Source organism: Chrysochloris asiatica, unplaced genomic scaffold, assembly GCF_000296735.1.
Source record: "Chrysochloris asiatica unplaced genomic scaffold, ChrAsi1.0 scaffold00212, whole genome shotgun sequence".
Lineage (NCBI taxonomy): Eukaryota > Metazoa > Chordata > Mammalia > Afrosoricida > Chrysochloridae > Chrysochloris > Chrysochloris asiatica.
Genome location: NW_006408730.1, coordinates 1,923,779 through 1,945,971, shown reverse-complemented (window position 1 = coordinate 1,945,971; position 22,193 = coordinate 1,923,779). Strand labels below are relative to the sequence as shown.

At 37.6% G+C, this 22,193-nt stretch overlaps 1 protein-coding gene across 2 annotated transcripts in view; it reads right to left on the bottom strand.

Moving 5' to 3' along the window:
- Positions 1-22,193, bottom strand: part of UNC80 (unc-80 homolog (C. elegans)) — a 306,407-nt gene that overhangs the window by 125,720 nt on the left and 158,494 nt on the right. For both annotated transcript variants that reach the window (XM_006872739.1, XM_006872738.1), the window contains exons 26-27: positions 17,068-17,233; positions 3,137-3,237 (exon numbers count right to left, since the gene is read on the bottom strand). In XM_006872739.1, the coding sequence (XP_006872801.1) occupies positions 3,137-3,237; positions 17,068-17,233 (267 nt within the window). The remainder of the gene's footprint in view (positions 1-3,136; positions 3,238-17,067; positions 17,234-22,193) is intronic.

Here is a 22,193-nt window from a genome sequence, read left to right as displayed (position 1 = left end):
CTGTCTCTGGAGGACATTTATTGCTTTAAATGAATATGTTACAGAAAACCCACTGTCATCAAGTCAATTCTAACACATAGAGACCCTGTAGGACAGAGTAGAATTACACCTTAGGGTTTCACAGCCTGTAAATCTTTACGGGAGCAAACTGCTTTATATTTCTCCAGTGACATGTTTGGTTGGTTTGAACTGCTGACCTTATAGTTAGCAGCTCAATGTTTAACCTGCTGCACCACCAACATCCGTCTCAAGAAGTTAGTGAAAACAACAAAGAACAAAACGAAGCCCAAATAACATTTTTGTATTTGTTGTTAAGTGCTGTTGAGTCGATTCTGATCCATAGCAATCCTGTATAGGGTTTCCGAAGAGTGGCTGGTGAGCTTGAACTGCCGCCCTTGTGGTTCAAACAGACTTTGCAGCTCAGCACGTTAACCCACAGCGCCCCACCAGGACTCCATCAGAGAACATAGAAGGACACAATAAATCTAATAGTAGACAGTAATGAAATCAAGATCAAATATATAAAAAAAGAACAAAAGCAAAATTTGGTTCTTAGAAAAGACTAATACAATTGACTGTATAAGCTCCTAATAAGACTGACCAAAATGAGGGAGAGAAGAAATAACAAACTAATTTCAGAAATGATATAGCACATCACTATAGAACCTGTTGTTGTTGTTGTTGTTATGTGCCGTGGAGTCGGTTCCGACTCATAGCGACCCTGTACAGGGTTTCTGAGGCTATAAATCTTTACGGGAGCAGAATGCCTCATCTTTCTCTTGCAAAACAGCTGGTAGTTTCGAACTGCTGACCTTGTGGTTCGCAGCCCGATCCTACAGACTTTAAAATAATCTTAAGAGGATATTAGATACAACTTTTACCAAGAAATTAGAATATTCAAATGAAATGAATAAATTCATAGAAAAAATTTCCTTGACCTACAAGAAGAAACAAACAGAAAATCTAAATCGTTTTAGCTGTGCTACATCAATTGATTATGTAATTTAAAACCTTCCTACAAAGAAATGTATAGGCTTCTTCAGTTAATTCTTCCAAACATTTAAAGAAAGAATAGCACTGGACTGATACAGAGATTTGTGGAGTGTGTGTACATGGATTACTACATAGAAAAGTAAAAAAGAATTATTAAGGGAAGTTAAAGAGGACCTCAATAAGTGGAGGCACATCAATTAATGGAGTGATAGACTATTTTGTAAATGGGTAGACTCAATATAATAAAGACGTTAACTCTTCCCAGATTGAGCTCTATGTTTAATTCAAGGCTACTCTGAAAGCTTTCTATGGCAATTGACAAGTTGGTTCTAAATGGAAATGAAAAGAGTCTAGAATAGATAAAGCAATCCTGAAGAAATACAAAGTTGGAGGTCTTACACATATAATGATACTATAAAGCTATAGTCACTAAGGCAGTGTGATAATTGTGTAAGACTGGACAAACAGACAAATTGAACAAAACTTGCCTGCTCATATATGATAACTTGGTTTTATAACAAAGTTGGACCTTCTACAGAATGGGAAAAGGATGACTTTTCAATAAATGATGTTGGGTCAATTAGATATTAATATGGTAAAATATTCTTGCTTTTTAATTCATACCTGACATGAAAATCATATATGGATCTTAATATGAAAGGTAAAATAGTAAGGATCTTAGGAGCTACCTTGAGACAGGCAAAGATTTCTTATATAATACTAATCATAAAGGAAAAGATTTATATATTGGACTGTATTAAAATTCAAATACTTCATTTATTAAAAAAGAGAAGAAGGAAAAAAAGATGAATCCGTTGAAAAGTGTTTAAAGGTTTGAATAAATATGTCTTAAAAAAGATATCCAAATGTCCAATAAACATATAAGTAGGTACTCAACTTCATTCATCATGAATGTAGAGAATGCAAATAGAAATCACAGTGAGATTATCCTACAACTAATCAGAATAGATAACATTAATGGCTAATTTTATAAAGTGATAAGAACTATGTCAAAAAAGTAGAATTCTTATACACTGAGTTGGGAGGAATTATACAAGGGAAGGAGGAATTGAAGGGCCAATATCTGAAGAGTAGGCAAGTACAGAGAAGTAAGACTGAAACTTAATGACTACTATCCTCAAAGTGGAAATAAATGTCCCTAGGAAACTGGTGATTGTTATTTTGTTGTTGTTAGCATCTGCTAAAAATGACCATCCACACACCCCAGTACCCAGAAATTCCACTCCCACATCAATTTCCTAAAGAGACGCCCACATATTCATGACCTGATGGTGGCTACACAAATGTGTTGACTTTGTGATAATTTATTTAGCTACACACATAGTTTTTAATATGTTTTTCAGTATGTAGGCCAGACTAAACAACAACAATGACAAAATACTATAAAAAATAGATGCTTCATGGATTCTCATCATCAGCCAGTTCTGGAAACTACTTCTATAAATAAGGCCCAGACCTCTATGAACAGCACTGTATACTTAAGGAATATCATGAACCAGTTAGTTCTTATCTGACACCACCAGGAAGTCAGATTCAAATGAGGTAGAGGTTACCTGTCTACCACTAAGATCAAGGGTGGAAGAGAGGTAGCCTGTCAGTTGTGGATCTAGTATTCTTCCTTACCTTTCTTCTGACTCATTCTTCATGTTCTGCTCAAACCCTGCACTCCAACCTATTTCTGCAGCTTCCTTGGAATACTCTTCTGCCGAAGCCCCCTGGGTAACCATGGTTTAGGGGGATTCTCTTCATTCTAGCTTCTCCCTTTCATAGCTTACAATTTGATCAAATACAGTTCTAAGACATGACCTTTCTCTCAGTATTCACGGTTACCTGTATAAAACTTCTGCGATGTCTAGCTTGTGCCACTCAGGCTGTATCTTGACCACAAACCTGGCTTGTTTCTTCATAGTTTTCCCTGACTTATGGTAGCCCAGAAACTAGTCATAACAAAATACTCTGGGTCATAGTTAAGCTACAATTGAGAAGAATATCAGTATTTGTGAATGTTAACAGATTCTGCTGATAAATTCATTTTGGAAATTAAATTGGACTGATTGTTTTAGATACCTCCCCAATATAAAAAGAAATTGATCTCAGAATTCTTCCTGAGATTCCTACTTACATGAAGCCATGACATGTTTCTGTGGTAATTTTCCTCCGTGCCGGCATTACTCATTCCTTCTGGCTCAATGCTGGGCTCACTTGCACTCCAAGGACTCCCTTCTTCAAAAGAAGAATACCAAGAAAGTTTTCACTGTTCAGTCTGCTTGGAAGGCATGTTGGTATGGTATAGTTGTCCATGCTTTTGAATCCTAGGGCAGACTCCTATGGCCCAGTGGATTATAGGGCTCAGCACTGATTTTATTGCAGGATATTAAAAGGAGATGCTCCTTTCACCACCAGCGGAATTAGCAATTACAAAGATATTCATAATCTCCGTTCTGGTGGCTTCCATTTTGAGACATTGGAGCCCAGAAAAAACAGAGAGTCAAGACCTTGAATTGCTGTGATGAGCAGGTTATTGGTGGAGTGTGACCAAGTCCATCACAGACTGAGCAGACATAGCAGGTGCAATTAAGTAGGAAGACCAGCCAGCCCGCGGTGTCCACACAGCTTGCTGCTACCTGTATCACTGCTGTGACTATAGCAAGTGCTACCAAGCTACTGCTTTCAATGCCAACAGGTTTTTCTATCAGAACTGTTTCAAAGGCAGGGAGGTACCTCAGCACAGCCAAGGGGCTCTGAAAAGAGTAGTGCCCAATTGTGGCCAAGCCCTGTGTCCAAACTCCTCTCTGGAAAGTATGAGGGAGACATCTCTCAGGAACTCACTACTTAGAATACCACCTGGCAAAGTTTGCCCTCAAATCTAAAAGTCTTGCTGGGCCCCTTTCTACAGCTAAACAATGTCTCTGGGATGACTCACTTGACTCAATTGGTCAGTTTCGTTCAATTGACCTGTTCAAATAATTAATTGAAATTATTTTTCCCCAAACTGACTGGTGATATTGTTACAGCTTCAGACCTATAACAAAGGAAGTTACAGGATTTTCTCTCTCTATTATCTCCTTAAACAAAAAACGGAATCTTCAGGAATGCATAAATTAGCTATTTTTAAAGGCGAGGGTAGGTGGGAGTAGAAACATTTTCTATTTTAAACTGTCTTGATTAGACATATTCAATTCTATTTCAGCAGACTCGATTGATAATTCCTTCACATTTTCTTTCTGACCTTCAGTGACTGCAGGGAGAACTTTCTAGGTTGCCTTTCATATAGGGATGGAATGGGAAAGAGAATAGCTTTAGCTTTTATGTATCACTGAAATCTAGGCAGCTGGTGTGTTCTATCTGCATGTCTACTTCATCTTTTTCTTGTTTATTACGATGCTAAATAGGGACCCACAGGACTGATGCAATTTGGACTTGAAATCTCTTTGGATTTTATAGTGATGATCTACATGGTCTAGAAAGATGCATATATATTTCATTATCAAGTGTTCAGCACACTTTACAATAATCCCCTAATGCAGTTTTAGAACATCCCTTCAGTGTAAGCCAGGAATATTTACAATTTACCACTGAATAGTTGGATAAAACAAATCCCCTGTGAAGTTAAAATGACTTGCTGAAGATCACCAGATGTCAGTCTAGACAATCTTCCCTATATGATATTCTGGCTTTTTTTATTGTTAAATAGAAACTTTAAGATATAGAGGAACTTTAGCTAGCTGTCCCCAAAGGGAGTTTTTTGCATTTTTTTAAAGAAATTTTGAACCAGATGCACAAACATCTGGATTTCAATAAACTGTGCTTGTCATTAAGCGTTTTCTTCTCTAACGTATATATTTATATATATACTCTGTCCCCTCACTACTCAACGTGTGTTTCCCAAACCATCATAATCAGCCTTACCAGGAAGCTTGTTAAAATGTAGACTCTCACTCAGGCCTACATCCCAGACTCATTGAGCCAGAATTGCATTTTCACAGGATTCCAAGGTCATCTGTCTGCACATTAAGGTTGGAGCTGCCCTGCTCTCTAGACTGCAGAGAATGAGTTGTCCAGTCTAAGGCTCTGCCCTTCATCTGTTAATGCATCAGAAGATGGACTTCTGCTGTTTCAGGACTTGGGCCCTGGCTTCCTACCCCCCACGTCCCTGCACACCCCACTCCTCTCTGTTACCTAGATTAGTGACAGTGTCCCTGCTCTGGTACAGCTGCAGCTCCTCAGCCTCAGACTCTGAGTCCTGCCGTGATAACTTGCTGCTCTTTAAGCTGCCGACTCGGCGAATGCTGGACAAGGAACCCCCCTTCTTCACCTGGAAACTGCGGGTTCCTTTAATCTGGAGCAGGCGGGAACCTCCTATCCTGATCTTCCTGCTGAGAACTGTATTAAAAGAATAAAATAGGGCTTTCCCCCCTTTAGTTTCCCCCACCCAATGTTAGATCCAAGCTCTCCCCGACTTGTTCCTGATCAGCCTCCTGTCTGTGGCCTGGCTCAGCAGTATTTCTGGACAAGGAGCTTCTCCCAAGCCCCCAGAACTGCAGGCTTTGCTAGGCAGGCAAGAGGCTGGGCCCACCAGGAAGGGCTGGTACAGCTTCTTTCTTGGACACATAGCTCATCGGTGCTGGGAACAACCCGCTCTCTCTCTGGCCCAGGGTTCAGAAGCATGAGTGTGCTCTGGCAGCAGCATTAGCTAGGTTAATACATTAACTGGTTAGTACTATTGTGCAACAGTATACCTTTATTCCACAGAACCACAAACCACCATTTGCTTTCATTTGTCTTTAGCCATGGGACGTACAGAATTCTGTGAGCTGCCTTGTAAACCCCTTTATTTTGGAATACCTCATTAAGAAATAAAAACAAGAGGCACGTTTCTCTCCAACACTCAGCAGTGGGTTCTGTTCTGGCTCCTCAGCAAAGGCACTAAAGGATCTGTGTTCATTGGGTAAGCATGAGTGTGAAATGGTTCCATTTTCAATGCACCTACTGATTTCATAGCCTCCTCCTCTCAGTCAAAAGTCTGGGTGAGATGTGAATCCAAATGAGTTGCAACACCCTGAGCCAAACTTACAGTCTATGTGTACCAAAAAGAACATGCATTATTTATCTTTTAATGTTCTGGAAGAAACAGTCATCAGCGAGGTAAATAAAAATATAAAAGGGAACATGTTTAAACTTGAAGCCTACGTTTTAAAAAACTAAAGCATTTTTATGTCCCAAAGTCATATACACCTTTCCTTGATTGTTTTTAAAATTAAGATTTGCTGTTGTCACATATTGATACCATAAGAATAGGATAAAGAAAGTCTTCAGAGCTTAAAGTTCATTATCAGGAAGAGAGCATTTTTGGATGGTATCATTTTCAAAACACGAACAAAATGTCTTACTAATTATTTAAAGCATAGCTATTAGTATCTGTAAAGTCTTAATTCAGAAGACTGTGTTTTGATCTCAAGTTTCTCTCTCACAGGAGAATAACTACGTGGCTATGATAGAACTCTGCAGTCCTGGTGTGGCGCTGTGGGCTAATACGTCAGACTGCAAAGTCATTTGAACTACAAAGTCGGTGGTTCAAGCTCACCAGCTTCTCCTTGGATACCCTGTACACTATGAGTCGGAATTGACTCAAGAGCACTTAACAACAATTACAGAATTCATATGGCTTTTAAAAAGGTTGAGTAAATATGTATTTGTAATGCCATAGAAAGGAGCTCTGAAGAATTCCTATGAAGTAATATGAAATACTTGTTCTCTGGTGTACTGTTTTGATTGAGAAAGGCTAAAACCATCACCAAACTGCTGGTTAAGGCCCCATGGGCTTTCCTGAACACACCTGGATAGACTTTGACATTAGTATTCATTAAAGAAAGCTAGAGAAGTTCCACAAATGCTGTAAATCATGACACCTTATATTTACTTTGGCACAAAATTTACCCAACCACCTTTTTTTTTTTTTTCAATATTATTTTAGGGTTAATTGAGACTTTGATGACCTACCTGAAATATGTTTGACACAGAATGTAATGATCTTTTCTTAATGACGACTGATATGATATCGTGTATGGTTTGGGTAATAGAGAAAAAATTAGATTTTCTAGCATTCTTACAGAGGCACATTCTAGCACTCTTTGTGTGATTTCACATCTTCCAGGCTACAAATGCAGCATGATGACCCCAAATTAATGTAAATTGAAAGAAACTAAAGTTTGAGACTTTTCCCTCCACTAAAGATAATTGGGAACAACATAATTGGCAGCATCAAAAAATTAAGAGTTTAGAATTCTGATACAGGGGACAGAGCAAATAGAATATAGATTTGGGATTGTACATTAAAAAACTGAGCTTGGATTGTACAACACTGGGTTTTAGCCTCTTCTATCTATGACAAAGAAAACTAGAGTAAAAAACAAATTAACCTAAATTGTATAAAATATCCTTTTGCCCTTTTCTCTCATTCCACACTGTATCTATTAGTAAGTGCTGCTGGCTTTTCATTTCAAAATGTTATTGTTGTTAAGCGTCATTGAGTTGATTCTGACTCATAACCACCCTGTATAGGGTTTCAAAGTCTTTAAATCTTCAAAGGAGCAGAAAGCCTAATTTTTCTCCCACACAGCAGCTGGCGGACTCGAACTGCAGACCTTGTAGTTCACAATCTAGTGCTTATCGTATGGAACTACCACACTCACCCTTTGAAATGTAGTAAGGATGTTCTTTTAAAAGCCCTGCCACCTCTCCTCTGGACTAATGAAACTACCAATTTGCTTCCTACTCTCAACTCCCACAGCATGAGCCATTTTAAAAATACCTAAATCATAAATCACTTTTTGTGGTCAAAACTTGCCAAACACTCTCCATCACACTTAAAATAGAATTATATGTTTAACCATTTTGTTCTTGTTGGTTGCTGTCCAGTCGACTCCAACTCATGGGAGCCCCGTGAGTGTCAGAGTAGAACTGCGCTCCACAGGCTTTTCCAGGCCTTTCAGAAGCACATTGCCTGTCTTCTGAGGCACCTCTGGGTGAATTTGAACAGCCATCCTTTCAGCTAGTAGTTGAGAGTTTAACCGCTTATGCCACCCAGGGACCAACAATGTCTGTTGCTGTTAGGTACCATGGAATCTATTTCAATTCATAGAGATCCCATGTGACAGGGTAGACCTGCCCCATGGCGTTTTTTTTTCTAGGCTGTGATCGTCATGGCAACAGATTACTAAGTCTTTCTCCCACAGAGCAAATGGGTGAATTTGAACTACCAATTTTTGTTAGCAGCCAAACGCTTAATTGTTGCAGCACTCTCATTGTTGTTAGATGCTGGGGAGTCAGTTTTGAGTCCAAGCAATCTTATGCAGAACAGAAGGAAATACTGCCCAATCCTGAGTCTTCCTCACAACTGTTGTGTTCAAGCCCATTGCTATTGACAGCCCATCTCAATGAGGGTTTTCCTCTTCTTATCTGACTCTCCACTTTTCTAAGCATAATGCTCTTCTCCAGGAACTTGTTTCTCCTGACAGTGTGTCAAAAGTACGAGAGACAAGGTCCCACCATCCTCCCTTCTAAGGATCATGCTGACTACACTTCTCCCCAAATAGATTTTTTGTTCTTTTGGCAATGCATGGTACTTTCAATGTTCTTCTCCAACACTGTAATTTAAACGCATTGGTTCTTCTACATTCTTCCTTATTCATTGTCCAACTGTCATGCATACGAGATGACTGAAAGTACCATGGCTTGGGTCAGGCCCACCTTAGTTCGCAAAGTGATATCTTTGCTGTTTAACAGTTTAAAGAGGTCTGTTGTAGCAAAGCTGCCAAGTGCAATATGTCTTTTAATTTCTTGACTGCTGCTTTCATGAGCATTGATTGTGAAGCCAAGCAAAATGAAGTCTTTGACCACATTAATCTTTTCTCCCTTATTGCCCTAGTTGTGAGGATTTTCATTTTCTTTACATTGAGATGCAATCCATACTTTATCACAAAATATTTCAAGTCCTCTTTGCTTTCAGCAAGGTTGGGTCATCTGCATGTTGCAGGTTTTTAATGAGTCTTCCTCCAATCCTGATGCCATGTTCTACATATAGTCCAGCTTCCCAAATTATTTGCTCAATGCACAGATTGAATAAGTATGGTGAAACCTTTCTGCTGGGTCTGGATTCTACATCTGGCTCATCACCTGACGGCCGGTTCTTTGGACTTGAGCCAGTGACCTGCTCTATTGTCTGGCAATCCTGGAAGTCCTCAGTCACTAGGCATCTTACCTGCCCAATCTGTCTGCCTGCCATCTATTATGATCTACACAGTCGAATACCTTTGCGTAGTCAACAAAACACAAGTAAACTGCTTTCTGGTATTCTAGGTTTTCAGTCAAGATCCATCTGATATCAGAAATGATATATCTAGTCCCACATCCTTTTCTGAATCCTGTTTGAATTTCTGGCAGCTCCCTGTTGATGTACTTCTGTAACCATTTTTAAGTTATTTTCAGCAAAATTTTACTTGGATGTGATCGCAATGATTTTGTCCAATGATTTCCACATTCTGTTTGGAATGGGCACATATGTGGATCTCTTCCAATTAGTTGACCAGGTAACTGTCTTCCAAATTTCATGACATATGTAAGTGAGTGTTTCCAGTGCTGTATTAGTTTATGACATCTCAATGGTATCCTGTCAATTCCTGGATCCTTGTTCATGCCAATACTTTCAGTGCAGCTTAGGCTTCAATACGATCAAATCTTGATCATGTGATCCCTAGTGAAACGACTGTACACTAACCAATTCTTTTTGGTACAATGACTTTATGTATTTCTTCCATCTTCTTTTGATGCTTCTGTCATCATTCAATATTTTTTTTTTGCCCATGGGATCCTTCAATATTGAATCCCCAGGTTTGATTTTTTTTCTTCAGTTCTTTCAACTTGATAAATGCTGAGCATGTTCTTTTCTTTTGTTGTTTTTTTTTAAACTCCAGGTCTTTGCACATTTCATTATAATATTTGATTTTGTTTTCTCAAGTTCTCCTTTGAAATATTCTGTTCAGCTATTTTACTTTATCATTTCTTCCAGCATCTTTAACTTCTCTATGTTCAAGGACAAGTTTCAGAGTCTCTACTGACATCCATTTTGGTATTTTATTTCTTTTTGTCCTGCCTTTTAAATGATCTTTTGCTTTCTTTCTGCATGATGTTATTGATGCCATTCCACAACTCTTCTTTTCTTTAATCGTAAGTGTTTAATGCATCCAATTTGTTCTTGAGATGGTCTCTAAATTGAGTTGGGATATACTCAAAGCTATATTTTAGCTCTTGTGGACTTGTTTTATTTTTTATTTTTTCAGCTACAGCCTGAACTTGAATGTGGGCAGTTAATGGTGTGCTCCATAGTTGGCCCTTGGCCTTCTTTTGGCTGATGATACTGAGTTTCTCTAGTCTCTCTTCCCATAGACGTAGTCAATTTGATTCCTGAGTAGTCTTTCTGGTGAGGTCCATCTGTATAGTCACCTTTCATGTAGTTGACAAAAAGGTCTTTGCAATGAATAAGTCATTGATCTTGCAAAATTCTACCATTTGATCCTTGGCATTGTTTCTGTCACCAAGGTCATATTTTCCAACTACTAATCCTTCCTCATTGTTTTCAACTTTCCCATTCTAATCACCAGTAATTATCAGTGTATTTTGATTGCATATTTTATCAATTTCAGACCAAAGAAATTGGTAGAACTCTTCAATTTCATCATTATTGGCTTCAGTGGTTAGTCTATAAATTAGAGTAATAGTGGTATTTAATTGGTCTTCTTTGTAGGCATCTGAATATTATCCCATGACAGATAGTACTAGTGTTACAATTCTAGGTAGATCTTGAAATGTTCATTTTGGCAATGAATGCAGAACTATTCTTCTTTGGTTTGCTATTCCCAGCATAGTAAAACATGATTTTCTGATTCAAACTGGTCAATACTAGTCCATTTCAGAGTCCTGGTGTGGTGCTGTAGGGTAAACAAGGTCAATTAGAACAGAATGGTCAGCAGTTCAAATCCACCAGTCGTTCTTTGGAAACCCTCTACAGGGTCTCTATGAGTAGGAACCAACTTGATAGCACTTAACAACAACAGGTCCACCATTTCAGGTCACTAATGCCTAGCATATAAATTCTTATGTATTCCATGTAATTTTTGATAGCTTCCAATTTCCCCAAATTCATACTTCGTACATTCCATGTTCCAGTTATTAATAAATGTTTGTAGTTATTTCTTCCCATTGGAGTTGTACCTTATCAGAAAATGAAGGTCCTGAAAGCCTTGCTCCATCCATATCATTAAAGTCAACTCTACACTTTGAGGTGGCAGCTCTTCCCCAGTACTATTTTGAGTGTCTTCCAACCTGAGGGGCTCATCTTCAGGCACTGTATCAGAAAACGTTCCACTGCTACTCATTAGGCTGTCAGAGCATACCAATTCAGAAGCCATATGCCTTTCCCTCTTCCTTGCCTGTCCTAGTCTGGAAGCTCCACTGAAACTTTTCCACCAAAGCTTATCCTTCTGGTATTTAAAATTCTGGTGGCATAGCTTCTAACATCACAGCAACACACAAACCATCTCAGTATGACAAGGTGACAATCCACTGGTAGTGTACAACTATTCAATCTTATTTATCTGCTCTCTGCTAAACTTTCTGACCTCATCTCTGACCACTCTTCCCATTTGATTCTCTTGCACCCAGGTTTGCCTTCCTGCTGTTCCTCAAATGTACCAAGCTCATTCCTGATGCATCTGTTTCTGGCTCTCACTGTTGTCTCTGTCTGGAAGACTCCTCTCTTAGTCCTTTGCAGGACTAGCTCCTTCACATCAGGCAGGGTTCTGCTCAATGTCACCTATGACCACTCCCCTCCCCTCTTCCCCACACACACTCTGGTTTACTACTGATTCCCTGACATTAAGTTGTTGTTTTCCTTTGTACTATTTCACCTGAAAGTCTACTATTTTAGGTTATGTACACATTAGTTATTATAAACTAAGATATATGTAGGTGATTTCCCCTTTTCATTGTCATATTCTAGGTACCTATTACAGTTTCTGGCCACAGTAAGTGTCCAACAGAGGGTTGTTGAATGACCAGACTTGTCTTGGTGCCTGTATTATGGAATACTTATTTTACGTTATATTTGGAATATGAGTAAAATTATTTGACAAACTTTGTTTGGGAGGGTTTAAGCAGACATTTTAAATTCTAAGTATTATTTTATGTTAATTTTCCTTGGTAGAATCTGTATTGTCTTAAGGTTGTTTATTTCAAGAACTGACATTGTTAACTTTTATAAAAACAGATGGTATGAGAAATTAATATTGCCACTCCTGTTATTTTTTGTTTGCCATTTGCTTGATACATTTTTCCGTCCTTTGACTTTTAGCTTATTTTTAATCTTTGTTTTTAAGGTGTGTCTCTTATAGATAACATATTGATTACTGATAAAATAAACTTTAAAGAAAAAAGTCTGTTTTTTAAATTGATACTATATACCTAAATGAGTACTGGTGTGGTGCTGTAGGGATAATGCACTGGACTGCAGGGTTACTTTGAACCACAAGATTGGCAGTTCAAACTCACCAGCAGCTCCTCTGGAACCCTATACAAGGTCGCTATAAGTTGGAACTGACTTGACATTACTTAACAACAACATCAATCTACTAAATTATATGATGATTTACATGTCAATCCAATAAAAGGACACAACCATAATAAAAATCTACACACCTAATGAAAGAGCCCCCAAATACATATATCAAACTTTACCAGAATAGAAGAGAGCAAAAGACAACTGTGCAATAATAAGAGGAGACTTTTATACACCACTCTTGGTGTATAGAACAGCTGCAAAGAAACTCAACAAAGATGTAGACAATTTAAATATCACAATCAATAAATTAGACCTCATAGATGTATATAGAACGTTCGAGCTAACAATTGAACCCCTATACATTCTTTGCCTGTATACATGGGATGTTCTACAGAATAGACTATATGTCAGGCCACAAAGAAAACCTCAAGAAATGTTAAAATATTGAAATACTATGAAGCATCTTCTCAGATCATAATGGAATAAATTTAGAAATCAACAAGGAAGATCAAATACATAGAAATTGAATACATCTTTCTTAAAAACTACTGGGTGAATGTGAATATCAGTCTCCACAACTATGAGACCAGACAAACTAGTCAGGGCCCAACTACCGCCACCAACTGCTCTGAAAGGGATCACATTAGAAAGTCCTCCATAGAGTGGTCAAAAATGTGTGGCAAAATTCAAAATTATTTTTACAGAAGACTGGGTTTACTGAAAGACTGGAAGAACCTGAGACTATGGCCCATGACTATCCTTTAGGTCTGGAAAGGAACTCACCCTCCTGGCCCAATTTTCAGCTAAGTAGTAACTAGGTATATAAAGATAACAACATTAGTAAGGTATGTTCACCATGGAATGGTCAATCATTACAAATGAAAAGGGCCACATTACCTAAGGACAAAGTTGAGAAGGGATGGGAAGGTGGGTGGAATAAGAAATAGGAACCGCAGGGAGGAAGCAGATAACTGTTGTTGTATGGTGGGGATTGCAATCATTGGGACTAAGCAGTGTGTGATTTGTTGAATGTAAACTGATGATCTTATGATTTTTTCTGTATACCTTCAATCAATTCACACTAAAATGTCTGAAAACAAAACAAAAGAAACTACTGATACAAGAAATACAAAATGACATTTAAAAATTCCTTAAATCAAACAAAATGAAAACACAACAAACCAAAATTTTGTGGGGGGGATGCACCAAAAGCAAAGTTTGCTCTGAGTCAAAATCTAATCAACAGCGCTTAACAAGAACAACAACAACTAAAAAAGAATAAAGCAGATGACCTCACACTCCCCAATTCAAAATGTACTAAACAGTCTTGGTAGTGAAAACAGCCTGGTATTGGTACAATGACATAGATCTGTGAAGCACAATTGAGAACCTAGAAATAAATCAAACCACTACGGACAGCTGATCTTTGACAAAATGTTGAAATTCATTAAATGGGGAAGATATAGTCTCTTCAACAAATGGCAAACTTCATATACCTTGGCAAAAAATAAAACAGGATTCATTATCTCTCACCAAACAAATTCAAAATGGATCAAAGACCTAAATGTAAAACCTAAAACAATGAATACTATCAAAGAAAAAATAGGGGCAAACTTAGAGGTTCTAATACATAGCAAAAGTACATTACCAAACATAACAAAAGATGCATAAGCATCAGATAACAGAACTAGAGGACTGGGATATTCTAAAAATTAAATATTCATGTGCATTAAAAAACTTCACCCAAAGAGTTAAAAAAGAAACTACAGATTTGGAAATATTTTTGAAAATGACATATCCAACAAGGAATTAATCTCTAACATTTAACATTAACATAACAAGAAAATTTTAATACCCCACTAACAAAAATACAAATTATCCAATTTAAAAATTGGCAGAAGACATGAATAGACACTTCATCAAAGGCATTTAACCAACTAACAAATACATGAAGAAATGCTTGCGATCATTAGCCGTTGTTGTTAGGTGCCGTCGAGTCGGTTCTGACTATAGAGAACCGATGCACAACAGAACTACTAAACACTGCCAGGTCCTGCGCCACTCTCACAATTGTTACCTTTGAGCCTATTTTTGCTGACACTGTGTCAATCATCTCACTGGGGGTCTTCCTCTTTTCGCTGACCCTTCACTTTACAAAGCATGGAGTTAAAGAACTGGTTCCTCTTGATAACATGTCCGAGGTATAAGTGACAAGTCTCACAATCCGGGCTTCTTGGGGGCATTCTGGTTGTACTTTTTCCAACACAGATTTGTTTGCTCTTCAGGCACCCAATGGTACTTTTAATATTCTTCTCTGATACCATAATTCAAATTCATCCATTATTCTATGGTCTTCCTGATTTATTGTCCAACTCTGGTTCTATTCTATTCTATAAGGTTGCTATGAGTTGAAATCAACTTGGTGGCAACAGGTTTGGTTTGGGGTTTTATTTGTATGCTTAAAATGGTACTGCAGTAATCTGACCTTGAAATATTAAACGTTTTTCTAGTGTATGAGAGAGTTTCAGAAGGTTTGTGGAAAAAAATGGAATTAAAAGATAATGAAATTTTTCCATGAACTTTTTGAAGCTCCCTCGTATATTCACTTCTTACAAGATTTTAAAGATTCTATGCTTTCTCTATATGGGGTCATTCCTCTGGGGGTCATTAATTCATTAAATTATCTAACATTTAATGAGTTTTTTTACACTAAAAAGTACTTCTATATATAAAATAGTTTTTGTTGTACAAATGAGCTGATGTTCTTTTAATTGTTATTCATGAGTAAAACACTGCAAAGCAATGGAGTTTAAGAAATATCACAAAGCCAGATAATGAAGTTGACAGTTTAAAGAAGTATCTAGAGAGGAATTTGGATTGCTGGAGCGGCACTATAAAATAAGCACTTGATTGCTAACCACAGGTCAGTGGTTCAAACCCACCAGCTGCTCTTCAGAAACCCTACACAGGGTCACTATGAGTTGGAGCTGACACAATGGCACTTAACAACAACAACAACAAAGAGGAATTTAAAACAGTGCCATCTTTGCTTTAGCCTTATATGTAGGATTTCTAATGTGGGTTCTAATCTATATGTTTGTGATATTAAAATAACAAAAATCATTTACTGTGCTACCATTATGCACTAGAAGTGCAGTGCAGTGGCTCTGTAGGATACTCACTGGACTGTGAACCACAAGGTTGGCAGTTCGAGCCCACCAGCCACTATGCAGGAGAAAGTTGAGACTTTCTGATCCTGCAAAGATTTACAGCCTTGGAAACCCTGTACAGGGTCACTATGAGTTGGAACTGACTCAGTGGCATTAACAACAACAACTATGCACTAGATATCTAATTTATGTGTTACTTGCATTACTTCATTTAAAGCTTTCAACATCATGATGCAGTAGATGTTATTAACCCAGTTTTATAGAAACTACATCTGAGAAGTTATGAAACTTGGACAAGGCAACACAACTAGTTATTATTTTTCTCTCCTTTTAAATTGCACATTTTTTTAACATTAGAACATATCTGAAATTCGGATTTGTCTTATAATTGATGACATCTTAGGACCAGCAGTTGTAACACATTTGTCATTGTCTGTGTGAACATCTAAAGAACTAATGACAAAACTTTCAGAATAGGTTTTTGTCTTTTAATACCTAGGAACCAAATGGTAGTGGTGGTGGTGGGGCAGTTGGCAAGGTGATCAGATGTGTTTAGCAGCATTCCTGAAGCACAGACGGACAGAAGACTAGCTCTACATAAGGACAAACTGTTTGAAGTAACTAACACACATAGCTTTATAGATCCATATAAGAACTAACCTATCATCAGCAATCTGATGGCACAGAGCACAATATTGTATAGAATAATACAGACATTCACAAATCTGAGCTTAAATGTGATTAGGAAAAGTTGAACTCTGAATTGAAGATGTTTTTAGAAAAACCTAACTAATTAATTTTGTTTATACATTCCTCTCTCCCACACTTTGGCTGCATAACAATGTTATATGGCAAAACAAAATACCATCCCCTCTGGAAAAACAAAAAGAAAAAGCCACACACAGATAAACAAACAAAACAAAACCCTAAACTATTTCTAATTGAGTCTGAAAGTCCTTCTTTCAATAAGAATAAAATGCAGACTCGAAGTGAAGGATTGTGATTGGGTTGAATTTCTTATTGGTACATACAAAAATAGCCCATTTATAATTTTTATCTCCGACTTCTCTGGAGAGTTGTTAAGCATTCTGACTTCAGAGTCCACACTTGTAACTGGCCAAGTTTTTTACCTCATTTAGACTAACAGTTGGTACTGTAGGGAAGGAGCAAATTTGAACTTCCTTTGGGCACAAAGCTCCACAGTTTCGACCCCATACCAAATGTCCTATGAGAGACACTGACCATGACACAATCCTTGCTTTTCCATACCTTTCTTCTCCTCAACCCCTGCATCTGATTTGAGAGTATGGCTGCTGCTGTGGAGGGAATCTTTGGAGTCTTCATTTTCATCCAGGACTCCGGCAAAGCTGATCTTCCTCTCATATCTGTGCCTGTCCAACTCAGGATCCAAGCGAAGCCTGCAGCTTTCTAGATCCTGAAATGTCAATGAGGAGCACGTGAATGTTGCTGTCTTCCCAGCACTGCACTGGTCTTTAGGCAGACTTCTCTCAACTTGGAATTACAGCCTATTGCAATTAAACAATAAAGTTTCCCTTTCTTTAATGCCAATTTTTGGTCATGCAAAACTATTTTTGAAAAAAAATTAAAATGAGAATACCTGTTCTACTCATAATTAATCCCTTTTCCTCAAATGGTCCATCTTCCAAAAAGCACAGACATTATACCAAATACAGAACTAGCTTCCTCACCTTCTCTTTGTCCACACTTTTGTCTGCATCATTGGCATTTGTCCATTTACTAAGAATCATTCACTGAGTATGAATGTGTTAGGTACTGGTGGAGAAATAAGAGATGGTTTTTTGACCTAAGAGAACTCAGAATTCAAATAAGGAGACTGAACGACAAACTATAATGATATGGTGTGATACATTTCATTACTAAGAGACAGAGTAAACGAGCTGCTGTGGAGTTTATTCTGATTCTTGGGAACCCCGTGTGTGTCAGAACAGAACTATGCTCCATAGGCTTTTCATCTGAAGTTCCTTAGTGGACTTGAGTCTTGAACCATTTGGTGAATATCCAAGTACATTAACTGTTTGCACTACTTGGGGACTCCAAGAGAGAGAGTAAAAAAAAATCACTGCCATCAAGTCAATTCAGACTCACAGCGATCCTGTGTTTCTGAGGCTATAAATCTTTATGTGAGCAGAAAGTCTTGTCTTTCTCTCATGGAGAAGATAGTGGGTTTGAACTGTAAACTTTGCAGTTACAAATCAGGTTGGAGGATGTGGTTGGCAAAATAATGGCCCCAAAGACATCCTTGTTCTAATCCCTGGGAACTGTGACTGTTACCTTAAATGGCAAAAGGGACTTTATAGATGTAATTAAGGTTCAGGATCTTGAAATGGGGGAAATTCTATGAAGTTTTTCAGGTATGGATTCAATCTGATTCCCAAATTTTAAAAGTGGAGACGTTTTCTAGGCTGTGGTCAGAAGAAAATATAGCTATGGAAGAACTGTAAGAGAGATGCTATGTAACTGGCTTTGAAGATGGAACAAAGTTCCAGGAGCCAAGGACTGTGAGTGTTCTCTAGAAGATAGAAAAGGGCAAGGAAACAAATTCTCTCCTAAAGTCTCCAGAAGAAAACACAGCCTTGCTAACATCTTGATTTTAGCCCAGTGAGATCTAGGTTGGATTTGGACTTCAGGTACTATAAGATAGTAAATTTGTGCTTTTAAAAACTGCACTAAATTTGTGGTGATTTGCACAGTGGAAAGACAAAACATATTGAGAAGGCTGTATAAGTTAAGTCTTGATATAGTTGGCTCAGGAAACAATGGAGAAACAGCTCAAGATATGAAACCATAGTATCAGTTCCAGAGGCTCAAAACATGATCATACTTTGGGGAGAATTCCTTATTCCCTCTAAGAGGGTAAGCATCAAATGGCTTCCATCACTATCTTCTGAAAAGCAGAGATAAACCTTGGAAAGTGTAATGATTTAGTAGGAATTTGGCCTGTGAGAGCCCAGATTGAAGACTAGAGCTCTTTAGTAAATACAGACTGACTCATGCTGAAGATCATATTGATCACTAATCTAAGAAGTGCTTTTGGGGCACCAAAAAAAATGAAAACTTTAAAAATGCTAACTTTATTCAAATACAATAATTCTTATAATTATAACAAAATATGTCCTCAAAATCAAGTACACCTGGAGATAAACAAGTAAACATTTTCTAAAATGTTGCACCAAGATTAAAACCTTATGCTAATGATAATTGTGAGCCATTTTGCGGCCTTTTAGGATAAGTGGCAAGGTTGGACATTCAAATACATGGGTCGCTCTTGGAAACACTATATAAGGTTTCTACAATTCCATGGGACATAACAGCAATGATAACTGCTATCAATATCATGCAATTATAGACTCTCAGTTTTGATGGTTATTTTCCTTTTGGATTCAGAACAGAAGTTATACTTTGCTACTCAGAACATTTTTCATATCTAGAAAAAGAAAAGAATGACATGGAATTTGTTTTAACTGTGGCGCTGTGTCTCAATATGATTCACTGAGACAGTACTGAAATGAAAGGCACATGAATTAAGATACCAGTTTATTATATTTTATTTTGGATAAAATCCATTCTAGGCTTATAAATAGATTACCAATTATTTACATATTTACTAGAGTACAATGAAGACGAATAATATCACCTTCACCAAAAACAACATTTCAAGATCTAACTTGAAGTATAATGCTGTCTGTGATAGGATAATATCCATACACTGACAAGAAAGACTAGTTAGTTAATACCACTACTATTCAAATTTACACATCAATTACAAAAGCCAGTAATGATTAAACTAAAGAATTCTACCAACTTCTTTAGTTTGAAGTTGACCACACATGCAACCAAGATGTATTGATAATAACTGATAATTCAAATACAAAGACTGGAAACTAAGAGGAAGGATCAGTAGTTAGAAAATATGATCTTGGTGATAGAAATGATGCTGGAAATGCATGACTGAACAAGGGAACACTGAATGACTTCAAGTCAGAAGAGATGTGTGCCAGGATTATATTCTTTCACCATACTTAGTAAATCTTTATGCTGAGCATATAATCTGAAAAGATGGATTATATGGAAAAAATGTGACATCAGGATTGGCGGAAGACTGATAAATAACCTGTCATATGCCAATAATACAACCTTGCTTTCTGAAGGCAAAGAGGATTTAAAATACTTAACAATGAAAATCAAGGCTACAGCTTTCAGTATGGGTTGTACTTCAATGTAAAGAAAATAAAAATTCTCAGCACTGTATCAATAAAGAACACCATGACAAATGGAGAAAAGATTCAAGACTTCATTTTGTTTGGATTTACTATCAACGTTCTTGGAAGCAACAGTCAGAAACCAAGAAATCAAATGGAGTACTGTATTACACAAATACACTGTGCCAATCCATCTCATTGGGTTGTCCTGGTTTTTTGCTAACCCTCAACTTTACCAACCATGATATCCTTTTCTAGGGCCTGGTCCCTCCTGATAATATGTCTGAAGTCTGAGAGATAAAGCCTCACCATCCTGGCTTTTAAGAGCATTCTGGCTATACTTTTTCCAACACAGATTTGTTTGTTTTTCTAGCAGGCCATGGTACTTTTAATATTCTTCTCCAACACCATATCTCAAATTCATCAATTTTTCTATGGTCTTCCTTATTCAATGCCCAACTTTCACAAAAGCATATGAAATGACTGAAAACATCCTGGCTTGGGTCAGGCACACCTTAGTCCTCAAACTAACATCTTTGCTCTTTAACACTTAAAATAGTCCTAGAGTAGGTCTTTCAAAGTCCATGTTTCTTGGTCATTTTGCATTTGCTTGCACTAAATCAATTGGGAAATATTTTAATAAGAATTCTATAACAAATAACCTCATTTAAAAATATTTCTTTATGGTTCTTAAGTTTGGAAGTTAATATTTAGAGGAAATCTGATTATCAGGTCTTTTAGATGATAAATCTTGTAAAACTGCAGCTCTTTCTTTTTTAGACATAATTTATTTGTGCCATTTATAAAAAAGAACAAATAAAAATGCTAACAGAATTTTTTTCATTGAAAAGAAAGCACAAATTATGTTACATCAGGGGATCTAGGTGGGAAAAACTGTTAAGTTAGCAAAAACATATTTAGCAACTTTTAATACAATTTTTCTTTTTCTTTTATCTCCATCCCCCACCAACCACCTCACCTGTGACTTCTTGACCCCAACTAAGAAATATCTCTGGTTAACACAAACGAACTCTTACTTTAATTAATGCTCTTTTTTTTCCCTACATTTAATTAATTTTGTTGATATTTTTAAGAATATTCACAACTAGCCATATGGCAATCCTAGGTTCAACATGTACAACTTGAATCGTATGCTGTGTGTGGAGTAGGTTCTGACTCATAGGGACCCTGTGTAGGATTTCCAAGGCTGTAAATCTATGTAGCTCTTGTAGTGTAGTGGTTATGAATCAGGCTGTGAACCGAACAAGGTCAGCAGTTTGAAACTACCAGCTGTTCCTTGGGAGAAAGATGAGGCTTTCTGCTCCCGTAAAGAGTTAAAGCCTCAGAAACCTTGTACAGGTTCTCTATGAGTCGGAACTGACTCCACGGTAGGAGCAGAAAGCCTCATCTGTTTCCCATGGAGAGGCTGGGCTCAAACAACAAGCCCTGTGGTTTCCAGTTCAGTGCTAATCCTATGGAGCCACTGGGCTCCCAGTTATCATGGTTTGTTGTTGTTAAGTGCTGTCGAGTCAGTTCCGACCCATAGCGACCCTGTATAGGGTTTCCGAGTAGCAGCTGGTGAGCTTGAACCACCGACCTTGCAGTTCAAATGGATTTTCAGTCTGGCACACTAACCCATAGTGCCACAGCAGGCCATGGTATGAGGTAGAAATTACAATTCCCATTTTAAAGACTAGAATACTAACTTGGCTTTCAGGTTAATGAGCAGACAAGCAAGAAATGCAGTGCAGTCATGTACAATTTAGTGATGATTATATTCTTCGAGTTGTTCAATCATTTTCATCTTCTTTTCCTGAATTGTTCTTCCCTCATAGATGTAAAATCACTGTCCGCTAAGGTTCCCAACTAATCATTAGAGTTGTTGTTGTCAATTTGATCCCGTATCCCAGTGCTCTTTAGATAGTTCTGACTCATAGTGACCATGTTGGACAGAGTAGAGCTTCTGTACGGAGTTTCTAACACTACATGTCTTAATAGAAGCAGCCAGCGTCATCATTCTCCCGTCGAACCTTTTGGCTATCAGGCCAACATTTAACCTACTGTGCCATCAGGATTCCTTGGTCTCAAATGGTTCTTCTTCTTCTTTTTTTTAAAATGTTTTATTGTGAATTGTATGATAGTTTACATGGGAGA